The sequence below is a fragment of the Candida tropicalis genome (genome assembly GCF_000006335.3).
Source record: "Candida tropicalis MYA-3404 genomic scaffold supercont3.3, whole genome shotgun sequence".
NCBI classification, from domain to species: domain Eukaryota; kingdom Fungi; phylum Ascomycota; class Pichiomycetes; order Serinales; family Debaryomycetaceae; genus Candida; species Candida tropicalis.
This window is the reverse complement of record NW_003020055.1, coordinates 603,539-623,658: the sequence shown is the minus strand read 5'-3', so window position 1 is coordinate 623,658 and position 20,120 is coordinate 603,539. Positions and strand designations below refer to the sequence as shown.

Here is a 20,120-nt window from a genome sequence, read left to right as displayed (position 1 = left end):
CAAAAAAAAATATACAACCATTCAAGAGGAAGCTAAAAAAAGGGATAAACCCATGGTTAGGTGAACAATATAACCATTAATTAATTATTATAAATTATGGATCTATTATGAGGCATTTCCAATCAGAATGTGTATTAAATGAATATTCAACATACCCGCCTTTTAAGTAGATTCTTTCTTTTTAATAAACTAGTAATTTAGATCCAAGATGATGATGCTGATTATTGGATTCTTACTGAAGTTTCAGGTGAAAGGATTTGAAATTTTCATCATCTGATAGAAGTCCTTAATTAATCATCATCATCATCTTCTTCTTCTACATCTTCCCGCCTCGCCCAGTATTCGGTACTAAGAATAATTCAATAATATTAATATTATTATTATTAATAATAATACAATAGTATGACGGGATGAAAAAGAAAGAATCCGTTTTCTTTGATTTAAACAATGATATCCGTTTTTCGTGCATTAATCTTTGTTCATTTCTTCGGCCGAATATTCTTCAAATAAGAAACAGGAAGCGACTATTAGTAAAAGTAGAGAAGGGAATATATCGAGAGATCTGAAATCGTATGCAATCACTATAGATACAAATCGCGACGGAGTTGTTTCATACATGAATAAGCATTACATATACTCCCATGAGTAGGTCATCTATATTTTTCTACTTCGTTGTCTTTTTCTTTGACAGATATGAATATCTCCACTTAGCACGTTATCACATATCTTGACATAATCAAAGACATATTACATATTCAAACATATCAAAGAAGAAAAAAACGACAGGGGCGAGGGGGGTAGGGAGACAAATTATGAGAGATATAATGAGTATACATTTGATATCTTACATGAGTTAGCATATCTGAATACTTTACAGTATTATTCTGATTTGAAAGCAATAATTTTATTCACTGAGTGGAAAATCTTGCAGTATCGTACACATCTTTTGATATCTCTCGAGAATTGAACACAATCTTTTCTTTTTTGACCGTTGATATTGCCGCTAGTAGATTAACAAATCAATACCGGCTATTAATTAACCACTAGTTTCTTTTTTAGAAACTATGGAGAAATCAATTTACGATTAATCTAAACTGTTTATCCTTACTTCTTTTTTTTTATTTTCAACTTTTTATACCTCGGTTCAACTTGTAGTAATACATATGTGATCTATAGGCTACATGATAACGAAATCAAGAAAAAATGTAAATAAGAGTTAATAGTGACTATTATAAATTAATCTCAACATGGCTGGTAATAATAATATGTCTCTTTTCTTCTTCTACTTCTTCTTCTTCTCTTTCTCCTTCCTCCTCCTTTCTTCAGTGTAATATTATATCAACGTAAATTAAATTTCGTGTTTTCTATTTTTTTGTCTTGCATTATTTTTTTTTATTATTATTATTATTTTTGTTTGCAGTCCATTTCAAAATAATATTTAAATGTCGTCGTGCACAACGTACCAATAATAATAATTGGACATATGAAAACTTGCATAATTCCAGAAACCAACTTTAGTCCATTTTCCGGTTTCCGACATTGTTATATGCATAGATGGGTAAAAAAAAATTAAAGAAGTACTTATAACGCGGATATGAAAGTTAAGTTTTTCCGAGAGAAACAAGTTTTCCCAATTGATGCTTTTTTTCCTAAATATATAAACGTTTGTAGAGATTCTAACGGTACGTACGTATGTTGTTAGTTTTTAATAGTAATGGCATGTAATACATTACTGCGTATTAATACTACGATCCTACCCCCTTTTTCATTTTTACTCATGTAGTAGTAATGAAATTTATCACCATTTGTTAAAAATAATTACCAGAATGCCCGTTCCTTCCTTCCATTGAGAATCACCCCGTAAATGCAAAGGGAGTCCGTTCCAATGGAAGTGTGGAAACAAACGGGGATAAACATACCCATGTGAATAAAATGAATGATCGTTTCAACTTTCCTCTTTCTATACAATGATGTGTCATCATGACATAACATAGCAATGATAGGTAGACACATTCCAAACGATAAATGCATTCGCAGACTTCACAACTACTTTCTTAATTACAGCAATAAGAAAAATAGAGTTCAGCAAGATTTCCTCTTACATGATAACAATTGTAACTGTAACACCAATGATCATGAATCACTCAAAGGTATAGCGGTTTTCATTAACCGCCAAACAAAGCAAGAGTTAAAAAAAATTATTTTTACTTTTATCTTTTTAGTACCGTAGTTGCTTTGGCAATTATCCATCTTATTGTAACGTAAATGTATTTAATTCCTATTCTACCTAAAATTTTACTTAGATTCAACATTTAAATCCCCACGTACTGTCCATTTTATTTCTTCTCCCCCACACACACACTTGTGAAAATGAAAATGAAAAAAAAAAAAATTAGACAAATTGCGGATTTGAATCATCTACACAGTTTTTTATTTATCCTTGGTCTTTTCTTCTGTTTTGTGTCTGATATTCCATTTTTTCCCCACATACACAAAATGTCAGAAACGGATCGTTGTCCGATTGTTGTATTTAATTGTCATTTCCGAACCTCACGTGTAATTCACGTGTTTCACACACGTGACATTATTGAATTTTAAATTTTTTTATCTGAGTGTAATGAGAAATATGGCAAAAAAAAAAATTTTCGATACTGATTATAGGTTGATATACTCCAGTGAATAGTCAGACGATATGAGTTTAATATTTAGAAGAAATTTATCGACATGTTTGAAACTATTTCAAAGTACTGGGAAACCAATCAATAGATTTCAAACACTATATGGGAACAAATCATCACCTAAAAGTCAAGGAAATCAAAAACGAACTAAAAGGATGATAAATGGGAATAAAAATCATCATCATCATCATCAACAACAACAACAACGTAGTGAAAGAATTATTGATCCTAGAAAATTTGAATTTAAAGAAGGTTCAGAAACGTCCAAATCTGCTATATCTAGTTTAATTTCTAAAATTTATTATCAATCTTCAAATTTTATGGTTGAACAAGTTGGCGAATCAGGATTAATTAAAATTCATTTATCTAAAATACTAGAAAATTTAAATCTATCTAAACAAGGTATTCAATTAATTGATAGACCAAAAAGTGACGATGATGAAGGCGGTAGATTATTACCATTAATTAAAATTGTTCCTATACAGGAAATGAATTCATGGTATAATGACTTATTAGCAAAATCTAAACAAATTGAATTATTAGAAATTGGAAGTGTTAAAACTTTGAAAACTTTAGAAATTAAATTAAAACAAGAACAAAAGAAATCAGCAACTAAAGAATTTCAACTTAAATGGAGTATATCAATAAATGATTTAAAAAATCAAAAAAAATTGGAAATTCAAAAAATTATTCAAAATTCAAAAACTCAAAAATCGTTTTTAATTAATGTGGTTTATAATAAATCAAATCCTGGTAGATTAATTGATACTATCTTTAAAGATGAAGAAGATTTAGAAATCGAATTTAAAAAAAGAGAATTACTAAAGAAAATATTAGAAGAAGAGATTTTAAATGATTTGGATTGTAAATGGTCCGTTGAAGGTGATTTGAAAACTAAATTGGTTTATCAAGTAACTCCAAAACAAATTCAACAGGAAACAAATAAATCGGTTGATAAAGAAGAGCAACCAAAAAAGGAAAAGAAAAAGAAACAGCTACATACACAAGCTAAACCAAAATCTAAAACATCAGAAGAAGATTTAGATGATCTATATCTGTTTAAAATTGAAGATTAATCTCATGTACATAACCATTCTGGACCAAATAACTATATATATGTATATATATCCTTGTAAATACCCATCAGAATTCATTGTATATTATTTAACATTCACACAATACTACCATATCTATAACTTTCATTTGATTGTAAAAATGATTCACTTTGTTCTTCTTGTCTTGACCGATTAACTTGTCTTAATAATTGACGTTGTCTTAGTTTTTGAACTTTATAGCCATAGACATGACTATCAATAACTTCATCAACTATTGGATAATTTAATAATTTTTTGATTTGATTATCTTCTAATCCATAATTATTAATAATTCTAATGGATTCCTTATAAAACTCTTCATCATTTTCAAAATCTTCATTAGAATAATCAATATTGTTTAATTCCGAATCATTAATCAATAAATCATACATGGAATTACCAGGTAATTTCGGTGAGTTTGGTGGTGATGTCTTTGGTGAGTTGGGATAAATTCCTTTCATTGATGATGTATTACCTGAATAAATGGAGGAATTATCTAATGCATGAATTTCTGATGTACTTGGTATTATATTAGTATTACTTGTAATACTTTGATTATCAGGTAACCAATGTTTATGTTTCCCATCGTAATGATATCTTAAACCTTGATGAATTCTACTCATTCTACCCTTTGAATCAGGATGAGCAACATTTGCTTCAACCGAATAAAACAGCTTATAATCTTTATAATGATCACCATGAAATGTTAATTTAAAATCAGATAATAAATCTTTAAATCCCAAACAATCTTTCAAAGCATATTTAAATTGAAATCTACCATAAGGTAATTGAGAAATTGTAAATGGATAATAAGAAAATGAAGTCCAATGACCAATAGCAAATCCTATTAATTCAATACATAACAAAGCATTTTGTATGCATATACCAATGTTTTCTTTCTTTTCAGTACCATTACCATCTTCATCATCTTCACTTCCTGGTAATAATTGTAGAAAACTTAAAATTGCAAGTATAACCCCTTGCCAATAAGATGCAAAAATAATTAATTTAACACATAAAAATTTCCCAACAGGTTTAAATGGTTTCAAATCAACCCATAAAATCTTCCAAAATATAGCTAAGCAATAAAGTGATAAAGTAACACTAGCATTATAAATTAAAGTTAACCAAAAATAAATAGATTTAACACTCAAATCGTTAACATCATACCAACCAATCATCTCAAAAAACAATACACTAAAACAAATAACTGGTTTCAACCATACATATTGCAAGATTCCTCTTTTAATTATTAATAATGTTCTTGGATCAGAGATATCTAACTTGGGTAAAATATATTTCAAAAATCCAGGATGTGGAACAGGTGGTCTACCACTAGTCATAATAATAATTTGTCTTTCACCACCCAACATATCAGTTAATAATGAAAAGAAAGTATAAATAACAAATGCTTCATAAACTTCTCTAGTAGGTTCAAGAAAGAATTTATTAAATGGGGAGTTCTGATTGAGCAACATTGAATAGCATGATATTGCAAATAATGGTACTATCAACTGAATTCGAATCATTAGCCTTTGTTGGAATGGTTTACGATAATTAAGTAGATGTAATGTTATACTGATGAATATGATAATAGCTGATATTACTGACGAATAAAATGATAAAGTATACACCCATTGCGGTAGTAGTAATGTTTTCTCTTCCATCGTGATGACAGTATGTATCTATTATGTGAATTGAATGCTGCTTGCTAAAACAGATGTAGTTGTGTGAGTGTGTGTGTGGTAATATCTGAATGATCTTTCTTCTCTTTTTTTTTTTTGTTTGTTGTCTGGGTTTGCTTGTTTTTTTTTTCTCGTTTGTTTTTGATTACGCTAAGTTTGGCCGCCATTTTTATGCTTTTGTGTAACTGATTAGTTCTATCCCTGAGGTTTACAACTGTGGCAATACCAATAGAAGTGACACGTGATACAGGTACATGTGCATCATATATACATATATATAGTCACTTTATTTGAGTCTTATGTAAATATACATATACAATAATTGCACTTACTAAGCCATACCGGCATCTTTTAAACGTTTAAGTCTTTCTCTTTCTTGAGTTATTTTAGATAACTCCTCTTCACTTACCAAATGATGAGTATGATTTTCAGCACACTGTTCACCAGTACATAGTTGTATACTTTGAACAAATGGATCTTCAACAACATCTTGCATAAGATATCTTTTCTTTGGATCCAAAATCAACATATTCTTGATTAGATTTCTTGACTCAGCTGGTAATAATCTTAATAATCTATCAGGACCAATTGGTGGATGGTGTGAATGTCTATCTAGTGATAAATCATTCAAATCATCTTCAACATTGTTTGAGTTGAATTGTTGTTGTTGAGGACCAGCAAATGATTTATATGACGGATCAGACATTTTAGGTAATTTCCAAGGAAATCTTTTAAGAACCATGCAACAGTAGATGATTGCAATTGACCAAACATCTGCACCTCTTGGATCATACCCTTGGGGATCAAAAACTTCCGGTGATAAATATGGATCCAGTCCAACCACACCTCTGGCAGGAATTAATTTCATAGTTGGTGTTAACATTATATCACTTTCATTTATAAAATATCCTTTAGGGATTTCTTTCTTAAAATGTACTGCACTTCCAAAATCTATAATTTTTAAAATTCCAAATGAATTAACCACACAATTATCCAATTTTAAATCTCGATGGGCCAACCCATGGCTATGCAAGAAATGAACCCCATTAATCATTTGTTTGAAATAACAATAAATTTCATTAGGTTCCATTAATCCACTCATTACTAGATTAAAGAAATCAAATTTACAATATTCCATGACAATGTAATAATCAACAGTTGGGGAATTATTTTTATAATCTTTAATCAATTCATAGGTTTTAATTAAATTTTCATGATTCAATAGTTCGGCAATTTGATATTCATTATAAACTTTAACTTTATAATCAGATTCTTGTTCATTAGGTAATCTTGCTCGAAATTTTTTCACGGCATAAATTTTACTAGGATCAGTTTTAGAAGTTAATAAATTAACTGACCCACTAGCACCTGTTCCTAATAACTTTCCAGGAAGTCCATATTTGGCAAATATATTCATATCTACTTGTCTATCATGGCTCTTATGATTATTATGACTGTTATTATGACTATGTGGTGAAGATGACGAGTCACGTGGCTTGAATTTTTTGAGGAATCGACGTAATGTATGATGTTCCTTATGACTTGAAATGCTATTGGTGCTCTGACTTATATTCATAGGTGTACTATGGTTATTCATACCATTGCTGACACTATTCACTTTTACATGACTATTGCTTCTGTTTGGAGGAGTGCTTGATCTTGGAGAAATTGAAGACGATGAATTTTTTTGTTTCAAAAAAGAACGATGTGAAGAAGTTGATTTAATTGCATTATCGTCATTTAATGAATTTGATGAGGATGAACTAAATAGTTTCTTGAATGACATTTGGCAGTAGTAGAATATATACAGAATGCGGAATGTAGATGTAGATAATGGATAATTGTAATTGTAATTGACCAACTAAAGGATAACTCGGGTTGTACACGTTACTCTTTTTCTATGCGTGTAGCAGAATTGCTTACTTCCGTGGGGACTTGAACAGGAGACAAAAAAAAGAAAATAGGAGGGAGGATGAAATACGTTTAGTTGACGGTACTAGTCGTATGAGAAGTATATGCTAAACACCCGAATGCTGTCAATTGGTTGGCTAGTTGGTTGGCTGTGGAAAAAAAAAGGTGAAGATACAAGATATGAAAACCTTCGTCTTCTTCCGTGATCTTTTATTTAATTAGAAATGCAATGAAATGAAATGCAAGGAAAGAAGAAAGAGAAGAAAGAATGAACAAAAAAAAAATAAAGCCGAATTTTTGTTCCATTTTTTTTTTCTATTCGGATTTGGAAATATTTCGTTTTATTTTTTTTTTTTGTTTGTCTGTTTGTTTGTGGATTGTGAATTATTCAGAAAATTCAGTAAACGAAGGTCAGAATATTTCAAACAAGTAAGCTATGTAACTTATGTACTTGTTCATTGTACGTTGGTTGCTGGTGGGTTGTCATCACAGCTATACATTCATTTGATGTAAAAGAAGCCCTTGATCTAACTTTCTTAAACTTTTTATACTTTGATTTCAAAACTGGCAAAAAAAAAAAAGAAAATTATAATAAGAAGTTTAGCCTTCCAATATATGATACCATCTCTAGACACTCCCCCTCCATTTCATTGATGCTGAACCCACCATCTACAGATTTACTGCCGATGGTAATGGTACACGTAAATTTTAATGCGTGTATTTATACACAGCAATCAAGCACTCAGCCCCTACTCATCGTGCCTTCAACCAAATAACAACACGAGTGTAGGCAACTATGAGTGAAACGGAGAGCGGAAATAAAATTATTACTTAATCTGGTTATGACGTAACCCTCACTATTTATCATTTCAACGATAACAACAAAGATCTAGTTGCCAGTACTCCTCTTCTTTCTTCTTTATCCCATGTGACAGATAGATCTACTTCGTATTATTTAGTGAAATTCATCGTCACTATACTAAGACCCAAACATCTACTGCTGAATCATCCCCCTGTCAAAAACACATTGATGTTTCAAGTCTAAGCGAAGAGAAAAATAACGCTAAACGATAATCACAAAACATAATGGAATTTCGTGTTGCCAAAAATTGTTTTGTATGTACAAAATAATGATAAACTATGGTATTAAAACAACTATACAGTATAATGAAAACCAATCAAACTATAAATAAATTATCAACAATTTACAAAAAATAGATCAACAAAATGTAGAAAGAAAGAAAAAAAAAGAACCTTCTACTATAAAACTTGTAATTTAATAATACACCCAGATTCATCATCTCTTGCCATTGCTACTACTTGTAACTGAGGATTTTCTACTGTTATTCTCAGTATTAAGTAAAGATCTACTTTCTTCATCCTCATCATAATCATCATCTAAACCAAGAGAATCTGACCTAACGGATCCAGATTTAATTGAACTTGGGGAATCCTTCTTCTTACACTTACTCTTTTTACTCTTCTTCTTTTTCTTTTTCTCCTTTTGGGGCTCTTCAATATTGGTATCAATCATAAACTCGTGATCTTCAACATCACTGACATTCTCAATAATGGTTTTCAGAACACCTTGGACATTAATGACAGACTCAACAATACCTCCAGTTCTGTAACTTCTGGATTCTTGCTGTTCTGGAACCGGAATATTAATAGCAGAACTTCCATTAGCATGTCCATTTCCATTTGAATTATTCAATGGAATATCAATGTGATAATGGGATGCATCGTCTTCACTATGATTAATTCTTCCAGAAATTTCAGAGACATCTGCTTCTCGTTCATCAGGCAATAAAAACTTTTGGTTGCTTCTTTCATCAAATGATCTTCTTTTGGCTTCTTGAAGTGCCCCCTTTTCAGTTGAATAAATGGTTCCAATTTGCATTGGATTGCTACCTGAAGTATGAGGATTGTACGGAGGCGGGCTTCCCGCAGTAGCAACTCTCTTCATTGATTCGATTTTGTCTTGGTCTGGTCTCTTGATGGTAACAAATTTCTTGTTGGTCTCTAATGGATTCAAAGCAGGATTCATTGGCTTCCATTTTGATGCTGGACCTATAGGTGTTTGGAATTCATGACCAGTTCCACTAGTACCAGGCACAGAATGGGAATTCGCGCTAGTAGAAGTTTTCTTGTTCTTGTTGTTAGGGGTATAGGAAATGGCACTTGAAGTAGATCCTTCTCTCATTCGTTCAGTAATATCCACATGAGGCTCATTTGATTCAAGTGAGTTTCTTTGGGAATTAGGACCACTGCCGTTTCTTTGATACAAGTCATGCAAATAAGCAGTCAAGTTTCTCTTAGCTAATGGACCGGGTTGTTTTCTCTTGATATTCTTATTAATATCAACATAAACATCAGATTCATCAACAATTTCTTCACCAATCAATTCTTCAATAACATCTTCCAATGTTAAAACACCAACGGCTCCAGTAGGTTCACCTGGATTTTCACTCACAACAATCATATGTGATTTACCTTCTTGGAAATAATTCAAAATATTCAAACATGAAGTATCCAATCCGGTTTCCGGTAAAGTGGCCAATGGGAAGGCAGCAACCGGCAACGCATCTTCTGGGTCATAACTAATCAAAACTCTAACCAACAACATACCAATGAAATTAGTTGGTTCGTTTGGTAGAAAAATAGGAATACGAGAAAACCCGGTATTGAAAATCTCTTCAACTGTTTTTTGATCCAAAATAGTGTCGGCACTCATGGTATAAACTCTATCCATTGGGGTCATAATAGAACTAACTGGTTTTTCTTTCAAATCCAAGACGGCACCAATGATGGTAACTTCATCTTGGTTCAATCTTTCAACACCCATGGTTCTGTGTAATGTAACCAAAGTTTTCAATCCAGATTTCTTATACACAGTACCGTGATCTTCACCCAAGATATGATCTAACAACATCGCACATGGATAAGCAACTGGATACATGATATACATCAACACCAAAACAAATGGAGCAAACATAGATCCAACTTGCAAACCGTATCGAACACAAATAGATTGTGGAATAATTTCACCAAAAATAACAATAGAAACAGTGGAAGTAACAACGGCTGGCCAACCACCACCCAAACAATTATCTAAAACAATTGGCAAAGTTTCATTAGTTATAACATTGGACAATAACAATGTAACTAAGACCCAATGTTTACCTCTTCCAATCAATTTCAAAACATTTCTTGCTAGTTTTCTTTCATGAGGTTCACCACTAGTAGCAATGACCTTCAAATAAACTTCATCTTGACCCATCAAACCCAAAGTTAAACCGGCAAACACACCACCGGCTAACACCAAAAACACAGAAGTGAATAAGTTGGCATAAAACTCTTCCGGAGTCAATCGGGGTTCTTTATGAGCATTAGAAGTGGCTTCGGTGGAAGCTGCATGGACAATGCTATTTATGGGTAAAGATTTGACAATGTTGGTGAACATTAAAATGATTTTAATAAGCGAGGATGCGACGGTAGTAGAAGTGACATTACGATTATATGAATATAGCGGAGGTTTGGACATTAAACAGTTTAATCAGATGATGTAATCAAATAAATAATAATACTAGGAGTTGATATCTATTCAGTAAAAGAAATACTTTGATCAAACAGGAGTAATCAAAAATTGAAAATACGTAGTGGTTAAGAAATAAGGAGAGCAGAAAAGAGAGGTGAAATTAGTTTTTTTGGTTCTCTGTTTTTTCTCTTTCTTATATAAACAAACCTGCAATAGAAAAAAAAAGCAGTGAGAGAGAGAGAGAGAGAGAGAATACCCATTGTGGTTGAAAAACGCCAACTGGGTACAAAATTAATGCGGGTCGTGTGTAGTGTACAATTGTGGTTGATGGAAAGAAAGAAAAGTACTTAACGGTAATGAAATATCAATTTGTGTTAGAAATAATATTCTTTCGGTGGCAATTAATGGAATTTAATGTAAGAGTAGAAGAAGATGGAGTCGTGTGAATATTAAGAGAAGACAATACGAAGTCTATTATTTCGTGTAGTTTATCCATTACACTTTTTATTACGTTCCTGGATATTCTACATCTTATGGTTTTGATTAATTGATTGTTTGATAAAAGACCACAATTGTATTCAAACACTACATAAGGAAAGTCATGCGGAGAAGCAAGGAAAAAAAAAAGGAGATGGAACAAAATCAAGAACCAACCGCAAGCGACAAAGAAGATAAACCATAAACTAAACTTGCTACGGCTCAAGTCTTCAGCCATTCACTCAATTGACAAGAACAACAAATTAGGAGATGATACGGCATGATCCAAGAAAAAAATAATTATTAGTTCCTTTTAATTTATTTCTTTATGAAAGAGGCAAATTATTGATTCATTTAGGGAACTCTGGTTGAACTTGTTGCACCTGGAACGAACAATTTCCGTTTCATCATCATGCTTTTTGCGCCTCGTTAATACTCTTTTGTGATTCTTCTTGTTAGCAGCACACGTTCGGTTTATAATTCCGACACGACGATAGAACAATTGATGCCATGATGCAGCTTCATCGGTTTTTACCCGCGGGAAAGTAGTGACATTCAAGAATACCCACTACTGTTCACATGAAAGATATAAACTTTTTGCATCAAAGTAATCTTATCTTGGATCTTAAACACCATTGTAGTGTAAAAATAGACTAAAAAAAAACCACTCACATATTGTACTGAGAAAGACTTCAAACTACAGATTCTTGTTGGTCGCGGTGGTAGTGTTGATTATTAGGAGCCAAACAGTGCTACTATATCGAATTTGCTTGTACGTATTCTGTACCAATTATTTCATCTTCCTACCTTGTTACTCTTCATATTGTTATCATTATTGTTGCTTCATATCAAATCCATTGATTTTGGTAGCCGCACGATTTTATTACTTTACACGACACGATCTTTTTTTTTTCTTTACTTCATCGTGTCACTACACTCCTCCATTACCACTACTACTACTACTACTACTACTACTACTACTACTACTACTACTACTAATATTCACGGTTGGTAAATGCCCATTGTTGTATGAATTTTATAATCAACAATTCTGTAATTTTAAGATTCCTAATAGTATTTTTCATATTATTGGGGTTATATTTGTTAGTATCGTTTTTAATTCAAAAAATCATATTTGATCAATATCCATTCATTTTTCACAACCCCAAGGATTCATTAAAAAGACACAAGGTATCAAGGAAAAATAAAAACTACCCTTAAAGTATTCATATGGACATTGATAATCCTCCTATTCAAATATATTTTTCAAATGATTTGAAAAAATCATGGTTTGAAGAGGCATATTTGTTAGGATATAAGTTTAATAACATTTATATTGTATTTTGTTTAATTCATCAAGATAAATTACCTAAACTACCTCAAGAATTAAACGATTTGAAAATAATTGGATCATTGAATAAAAAAACAAAGTATGATTTGATTTTAAAATATGATAAAAAGGAAAATTTATTAAGAAGTAATGAAAATGTATATTTAATATATTTTGATCCACCAAATTTTAAGAATTTGGAATATTTTTCAATTAATCCTATTCTTTTACAATCTATGGGCAATGATGATCAACATCCAAATGAAGATCTTGAGTTATATCAAAGATTAGAAAAAAACGAACCAAAAAGAAAAGTCAACAGGAATCAATCATTTATATCTGATGATAAAGTACTTGAAAAGATAAATCATCTTTACAGAAATAGACTACGTTACAAGAAATTTCAAGCAACAAGAGGTAGTGACTCCACGATTAATGAAAACCTAACAAAACCTATTATTCATGGAGTACTCATACCATTAGTCATGTTGATTCAAAAATTCCTCATTATTATCATATCACTCATTAATTATAAATTTGTCAAGTCTTATAGTCTAGTTGAAATATTTAAAGTCTTTAGACATTTGGATTTACGTTTAAAACAATTTAATTATTTTCCAACACAATTTTTATGTTATTATGATAAAAGTATATTATATTCACCATCTGATTCGGTAAATATTGTTGGTGGGTTGAAATTACCAATATTTAATAGTAATTTAAATATTAATAATTCCAATTATATTAATTTATATAATTCAATCTGGTTAATTATTAATGACATTCTTCTTGGAGTCACAATCTTTGGTACAATTGAACAAAAATTCCCAGACATTGTACTATTCATTAAAGAGAAGTTAATTGAAAAATATCTATTTAATGAAATGTTAAAACTAATAACTTGGATAACTACAAAAAATCCAGCAGGTTTTAAATTAAACACGGATTTGGGTAAGTTTCTCGGTGATTTATATATATGGACCATGTGGTTTTGGAAAATAGTAGTTGATCAAACAAATACTACTAAGAATTATCAATATATTTTGAGTATTCTTAAAATAATGTGTTATTTTGGTGGATGTTCATTGTTGATAAGTTTTTTACTTGATTTAATTGGATTAATTACAATTCATATTTATGCATTTTATTTTTGTTCAGCAAAAGTATATCGAAAACAATTGGATATTATTAAATCTTTATTTCAATTATTTCGAGGTAAGAAATATAATGTTTTGAAGAATAGAATTGATAATTTGAATAATTATGAAATTAATAATAATGATGCTTTTGAAATTGATCAATTATTATTAGGTACTTTAATATTCATGATTTTGATTTTTTTATTGCCTACTGTTTTTGCATTTTACCTTGTTTTCAGTTGTATTCATGTAATTATATTGATGACTTTTAATTTGTTAGAAAATTTATCAATTATATTATGTTTCACTCCTTTATTTGTGGTATTGTTGAAATTGAAAAACTCAAAACGTTTACAAGGTGGAATTAAATTTGATTATTTGGATTATAAACATGGAATGACAATAATTAAATTATCAAATAAATCATTAACATATCTGGAGATATTTAAGAATTTTATAAAATTATTCAAGAGGGCAAAGAATTTTCGTAATTCCATATTGTTGAAATTTTTAACTGGTCGTATTATTTCAATTGAATATGATTATAATTTGAAGTTTAATTATTTGATGTTGCCACAAGATTATAGTGAAACAATAAACGTTTGGAAATTTGTCAAATAGTTATAAAACATATAAATTAGAATATATAATTATCAATGATAAACAATTGTAAGAGAAGAACTGAATAATTAACGATAAACTAACATACTTGAAATCATCTAGAAAATGAAGATGAACTATTGGCTCTATGCATTGAAGGTGTTGAATTTGGATATTTTCTGTTGATTGAAACAGTTGAATTACTCCTAACAAGTCTTTCATTGGTAGTCGAAGAATTCAAATGTAAAACTCTTTTACTAATAGCAAGAAGTGTCACTACTATTAGCATGAATCCCGCATATAATAAGAACACGGCACTTGGGAATCCCTTTGTCAATGAGCTTCTGTAAAAATTCATCACCAATATAGGAGCAATCACTGCTACCACATTGTGCAATAAAGAATTGGCACAAAATACTACTCCTGTTTTGGAAGTAGGATAAAATTTCAATAAAGAAGATTGTGTTGCTGGACCAGAAATTGATCCAAAGGCAAACAATCCAAGTAGTAAGTAAACTTGATTGGTTGAGTTTGCAACCACCATTAAAAGATAGTATAACGTGTCAATGCTATAGCCAATAATCATCATGGAATAATCTACCATATCTAATTGTTTTTTCAACACTCTAAACTTGAATATTTTAACCAACACTTTATTTTGAAAGATCGGTAAAAGAACAATCAATACTATTGCTTTAGTAGATGCTAAAATGGTCAATAACAATCCAACATCCTCTGTGGCCCAATCAAATACAAATATACCATAGTTCATTAATATTTGACCGAGTGTTAAAACAATCATCATATGAACACATTGAATAACAGTCAAGGAAATAACAACAAATCTAAGTTTGGAAGCTTTATGCTTGTTATTTTCACTTATAAGACTTGTAGGATAAGCCAAGATCAACAATGGCGAAAAAATATCGAAAAACTTTCTGAAAAAACCAATCTGCTGTTGCTGATTTTGCAATTGACTAAGGGCCGTAGCAGAGTCGGACGTTGAGCTGACAGAATTGGCTCTTGATTTTTGTCTAGCTTTCTCATTTCGTGATTCTGGGAATAATGTCACCAAATAAATACAAATGATTATATTGACGACAATTTCAAATTTCAACAATAAATATTCACTTTGTAAAATACGAGAGGCTTGGGTTATGGCACTAATACCGATCTTACCAGCAGTATCGCCATCTAATCTTTTACCCAAATCACTAATCCAGTTCCCAATAATAGGTCCTGCTGATTGACCAATAAACAAACTAGACATACCCAAACCTAAAGAATAAATTCTGGCATGTGATTCAACGATATCAGAAATATAACTTCCAATTAAAGCAGATATAATCATTGCACCTCCGGTGATATTACCTACCCAATTTGCAGCTAATAATAATTTAAATTGAAATGTGTCATAATTTCTGAATATCAAATACAAGAAAATATGGGACAATGTAAATGAGAAGAACACAAGAATGAAAAATGGTTTTCTTCCATAAATATCACTCAATTCACCAACCTTGGCCACAGGAATTAATGATACAATAGTACTACCAACCATTGAATACATAGTATATGATGATACTAACAATTGTGTGTCAACTGGATCACAATATCCTTTTGAATCAGTAACCGAGTTGCATGCCAATTTGAACAATATAATTTGCTTGGTTGCTATAGTCGATGACATAGCTAACATAAATAAACAAATAACCAACCCCAAAGTATAAACTGAAGGACGATAAATAAAAGATACGGCTTTATGGTTCTCAATCTGTTCTCGCAACCAAACAATATCTTCATCTGGGGATTCTTCTCCCTCATCCTCTTCTTCTTCTTCTTCAATGACTATGGCTCGATAAGCATCATTAACTGCTCTTTCCAATAAAGCTTCGCTTTCAAGGCTTGGGGGTTCAGCAGAAGAATCCATGTTTGAGATAAGATATCCAGGAGGCGATCTAACAAAAACAGAAACAAGGAAAAAATAAAAAATAAAAAATAAAAAATATCCTAATAAAGCCGTGACAGTATTTAACTCAGGGCAATATCACACAACAACGAAAAATATGAAACTATTGAAGATGAAAAAAGTCAAACACTGTTGAATTATACTAAGAAAAAAAAAACAGAAGAGACAAGACTTGAGAGATAATCTTATAGATTAAATACTAAATATGTGTGTCTTGTTTTTTTTTGATTAGAAATTTTAGTTTGATGGGAACGGCATCAAAAGGAGTAACAAAGAAAATGTTAATCGCACATTGTGGGAAAACCGAAATCATGAACTAAAAAAAAAAAACTTGCGATTATGAGAAATCTATCATTGCTATTACCACATCTAACCTTAGTTTGTCATTCGGTGCCGAAACAAACACTCATATACAGAATAGTGACAACATCTACAGTTTATAATGTTTGGAGGAAATCGTGTATTTCGTGGTAAAAAGGAGCAAGAAGCGTATGATAAAACCCTTGCCGGGAAGTATCTTAAATTAGTGAAAAAAAATCATTTTGTATTTTTTGGTTTACCATTCTTATTATCCATAGTAGCAGGTTCAATTTATCTACAAAATTTCACCGCAGTTAAATGGGAAAGGTATGATGAAAAGTATCGTCAACTTGGAGAAGAAGAAATGTTGAGTGTGATTGAAAATAAACGTCCAGTTGATAAAAAGAATGATTATTATCGTTTACAAGGGTTTTTACAAAATCAAACGAATGATGATTATGAAATGGTACGTGTTCCAAGAAAGAAAGAAGATGAACCAGTATGGGATAGACAATAATGATTCTTGTATATACTTTTCAGCCCCCCTCCTCCATCGCCTCCTTTAAATTCTTGTAAATAGTGCAATTCGTTCATCCCTCGATCAAATATAAAAATGAAATGTTTGAAATTTCGCCGTGTATTAGAATTGGGAAAACCGGAACAATATCTCATCTACTCCTCCCTATTTCAATCATTGGTTATATTGTAGATGTAGTAATAATTTGCGCACGGGTGAAACACTTTTGTTTACTTTCCGTTATCCTTATCAGTGTACTTTTTTACGATTATTGCTTACGGAGTTTGCCACGTTAAGTCCGAGAAAACACATCAACTGGTATGGTAATATAAAAATGAAAAATTAAATAAAAAAGAAAAACTGTGGCAAGAGAAGTAAAAGTTTATTGTGGATAGTAACCACAACCTACATGACTATTAGTATAACCACATTTAAGGAAGACATCCACACAGTGGTTGTGTAAACTATGGTGTTACTCTTTGTAGATAAGTGGTATTCTCAAAAGAAAATATGGGGTTTGATTACCATACAATAAGCAATAAACAAAATCTGACACTGATCAGCTCAAGTGAGGTTAGGGTTGTTGCCCTAATCAATCCTGCATGTATGGCTTTACACCATAATAGTCTTTTCTTTAGTGCGCGCTGGCACCATAGATTTTGTTGCTTTGTTATATTTTTTTTTCTCGTTGTTGTCGCACTAAGTGGGAATGGTAGTGTAGAAATTTTCTTTTTTGGTGCGTGGGCACGTACTGCGTATAGAGAGTATTCTTGCTTCTCTCAAACTTTGATTGTACCAGAGACTGAGTGAGGAAAAAAAAAGAATATTTTCAAATTTTTTCATAGTTTACTAAGTAATTTCCTGTCCTACTAATCAACAAGCATATTGAGAAGATGTCATTACCAGCTTCATTTGACTTAACTCCAGAAGACGCTAAATTGTTATTGGCTGCCAACGTCCACTTAGGTTCTAAGAACGTTCAAGTATGTTTTTAAAATAATCAAATGAAATGGAGAATAGGATTATTGGGAAAGAAAAGTGTGTGAAAAAAAAAATGAGAAGAGTGTAAGAAGATAACTAGGAATAAGAATTGATGGATTAAAACAAATAAATGAGATATAGACAATGTAACAAGATCATGATAGTTAGGAAAGATCAGGTGAATTTATAATATTTGGAATTGACACTTTATCATGGAAATCTAGTGGGAATAATATACTAGAACTTTTTCTTTCAAGAATTTCACCAATATCCTTCTTCATAGATACACACACATGGGATATGTTTTTAATACTAACATTTTTTTTTTACTTTAGGTCCACAACAAACCATATGTTTACAAAACCAGACCAGATGGTGTTAACATCATCAACATTGGTAAAACTTGGGAAAAAATTGTCTTGGCTGCTAGAATCATTGCTGCCATTCCAAACGCCAATGATGTTGCTGTTTGTTCTTCCAGAACTTTCGGTCAAAGAGCTGTCTTGAAATTCGCTGCTCACACTGGTGCCACTGCCATTGCTGGTAGATTCACTCCAGGTAACTTCACTAACTATATCACCCGTTCTTTCAAAGAACCAAGATTGGTTATTGTTACTGATCCAAGAACTGATGCTCAAGCCATCAAGGAATCTTCTTACGTTAACATTCCAGTCATTGCTTTGACTGATATGGATTCTCCATCTGAATACGTTGATGTTGCTATCCCATGTAACAACAAAGGTAAACACTCCATTGGTTTGATCTGGTGGTTGTTGGCTAGAGAAGTCTTAAGATTGAGAGGTATCATCCCAGACAGAACCACTGAATGGTCTGTTATGCCAGATTTGTACTTCTACAGAGACCCAGAAGAAATTGAACAAAATGCTGCTGAAGAAGCTAAAGCTGAAGAAACCGAAGAAGCTCCAGCTGCTGAAGCTGAAACTGAATGGACTGGTGAAACCGATGATGTTGATTGGGCTGATTCTGGTGCTACCCCAGCTGCTGAAGATGCTGCTGCTTCTAACTGGTAAGTATCTTTTGAAGGATTGGAAGAAGAGTAATTATATATAAAGAGAAAAATAAAATAAAAAAACATTATTCATTTAGGTTTAATGATGTATACTAATCACATAAAATGAGGATGTCATTTAACAACATAAACTACGAAAAAGGGGTTAAAGTGTATTTTACATACTTTTTTTATCATTTTAAATTCATGTTTAATATTATTGTAAATATTATTTTGTATTTGTAAGAGTTAGAATATAGCCCTAATATTGTATCGACAAGAAGTTAATTTATCTGTAGTAATGGTTGAAAATTTTTTGCAGTTGTCGTTTTATTTTCTGTATTTTATTTTTTTTTTAGCTGTGAGTACACACATTGATCTCTTCGCAGCACACACTATTTAAACTCCCACCCAAAAAAAAAAAAAAACTTCATATCTTTGAACACTTTTTCTTTTTCTTCTTCTTCTTTTAAAATCAACGGATAGTGACTAAAAAACTTGTTCAAAAAGAATTATTAAAAAAAAGAAATAAGTAAGTGGGAACTTATACTATGAGTAATTGGATTGAAAACCTTACTTGAGGATATCAGGAACTTTCAAGGGTTTTCCTTGTTAGGTCCGTTCATTTTGATTTCTTCGTTTTCCTTTTTTGTTTATGCCTTTTTTTTATTTTTTTAAAAAGATCCAGTTGCTCGTATTTGTTTCTACTTTATTTTGAATTTTTTTAAGGCAATTTTTTGTTTTTTTGGTTCTTCCCAAATTAAAACACCTGGTTTATCGTATACTTCTTTTGATTTATTTAATAAGATTTTGTACTTCATGCCCAGGTGACATTTTTGTATTCCTCAACTCTCTTTCTCATTTATAAGTTTATCTGTTTGTAAATTGACTA

General features: G+C 31.3%; 7 protein-coding genes across 7 annotated transcripts; 3 read left to right on the top strand and 4 right to left on the bottom strand. All coding sequences in view use genetic code 12, as the record gives it.

Annotated features, from left to right (window-relative positions):
* Positions 1-2,692: 2,692 nt before the first annotated feature.
* On the top strand, positions 2,693-3,754 carry CTRG_02357 (uncharacterized protein; the record flags this gene model as incomplete). Its single annotated transcript, XM_002548014.1, has 1 exon — positions 2,693-3,754. One exon carries the CDS (start codon positions 2,693-2,695, stop codon positions 3,752-3,754), a length of 1,062 nt encoding a protein of 353 aa, XP_002548060.1.
* Positions 3,755-3,849: 95 nt separating this feature from the next.
* CTRG_02356 (uncharacterized protein) lies at positions 3,850-5,439 on the bottom strand (the record flags this gene model as incomplete). The annotated part of the gene is made up of 1 exon (XM_002548013.1): positions 3,850-5,439. The coding sequence occupies one exon, from the start codon at positions 5,437-5,439 to the stop codon at positions 3,850-3,852; it is 1,590 nt and encodes a 529-aa protein (XP_002548059.1).
* A 349-nt stretch (positions 5,440-5,788) lies between these two features.
* Positions 5,789-7,243, bottom strand: CTRG_02355 (putative serine/threonine protein kinase; the record flags this gene model as incomplete). The annotated part of the gene is made up of 1 exon (XM_002548012.1): positions 5,789-7,243. One exon carries the CDS (start codon positions 7,241-7,243, stop codon positions 5,789-5,791), a length of 1,455 nt encoding a protein of 484 aa, XP_002548058.1.
* A 1,422-nt stretch (positions 7,244-8,665) lies between these two features.
* Positions 8,666-10,912, bottom strand: CTRG_02354 (uncharacterized protein; the record flags this gene model as incomplete). The annotated part of the gene is made up of 1 exon (XM_002548011.1): positions 8,666-10,912. The coding sequence occupies one exon, from the start codon at positions 10,910-10,912 to the stop codon at positions 8,666-8,668; it is 2,247 nt and encodes a 748-aa protein (XP_002548057.1).
* A 1,701-nt stretch (positions 10,913-12,613) lies between these two features.
* On the top strand, positions 12,614-14,473 carry GPI1 (phosphatidylinositol N-acetylglucosaminyltransferase; the record flags this gene model as incomplete). The annotated part of the gene is made up of 1 exon (XM_002548010.1): positions 12,614-14,473. The coding sequence occupies one exon, from the start codon at positions 12,614-12,616 to the stop codon at positions 14,471-14,473; it is 1,860 nt and encodes a 619-aa protein (XP_002548056.1).
* Positions 14,474-14,567: 94 nt separating this feature from the next.
* On the bottom strand, positions 14,568-16,382 carry CTRG_02352 (uncharacterized protein; the record flags this gene model as incomplete). Its single annotated transcript, XM_002548009.1, has 1 exon — positions 14,568-16,382. One exon carries the CDS (start codon positions 16,380-16,382, stop codon positions 14,568-14,570), a length of 1,815 nt encoding a protein of 604 aa, XP_002548055.1.
* Positions 16,383-16,863: 481 nt separating this feature from the next.
* CTRG_02351 (uncharacterized protein) lies at positions 16,864-17,238 on the top strand (the record flags this gene model as incomplete). Its single annotated transcript, XM_002548008.1, has 1 exon — positions 16,864-17,238. The coding sequence occupies one exon, from the start codon at positions 16,864-16,866 to the stop codon at positions 17,236-17,238; it is 375 nt and encodes a 124-aa protein (XP_002548054.1).
* Between the last annotated feature and the right edge of the window lie 2,882 nt (positions 17,239-20,120).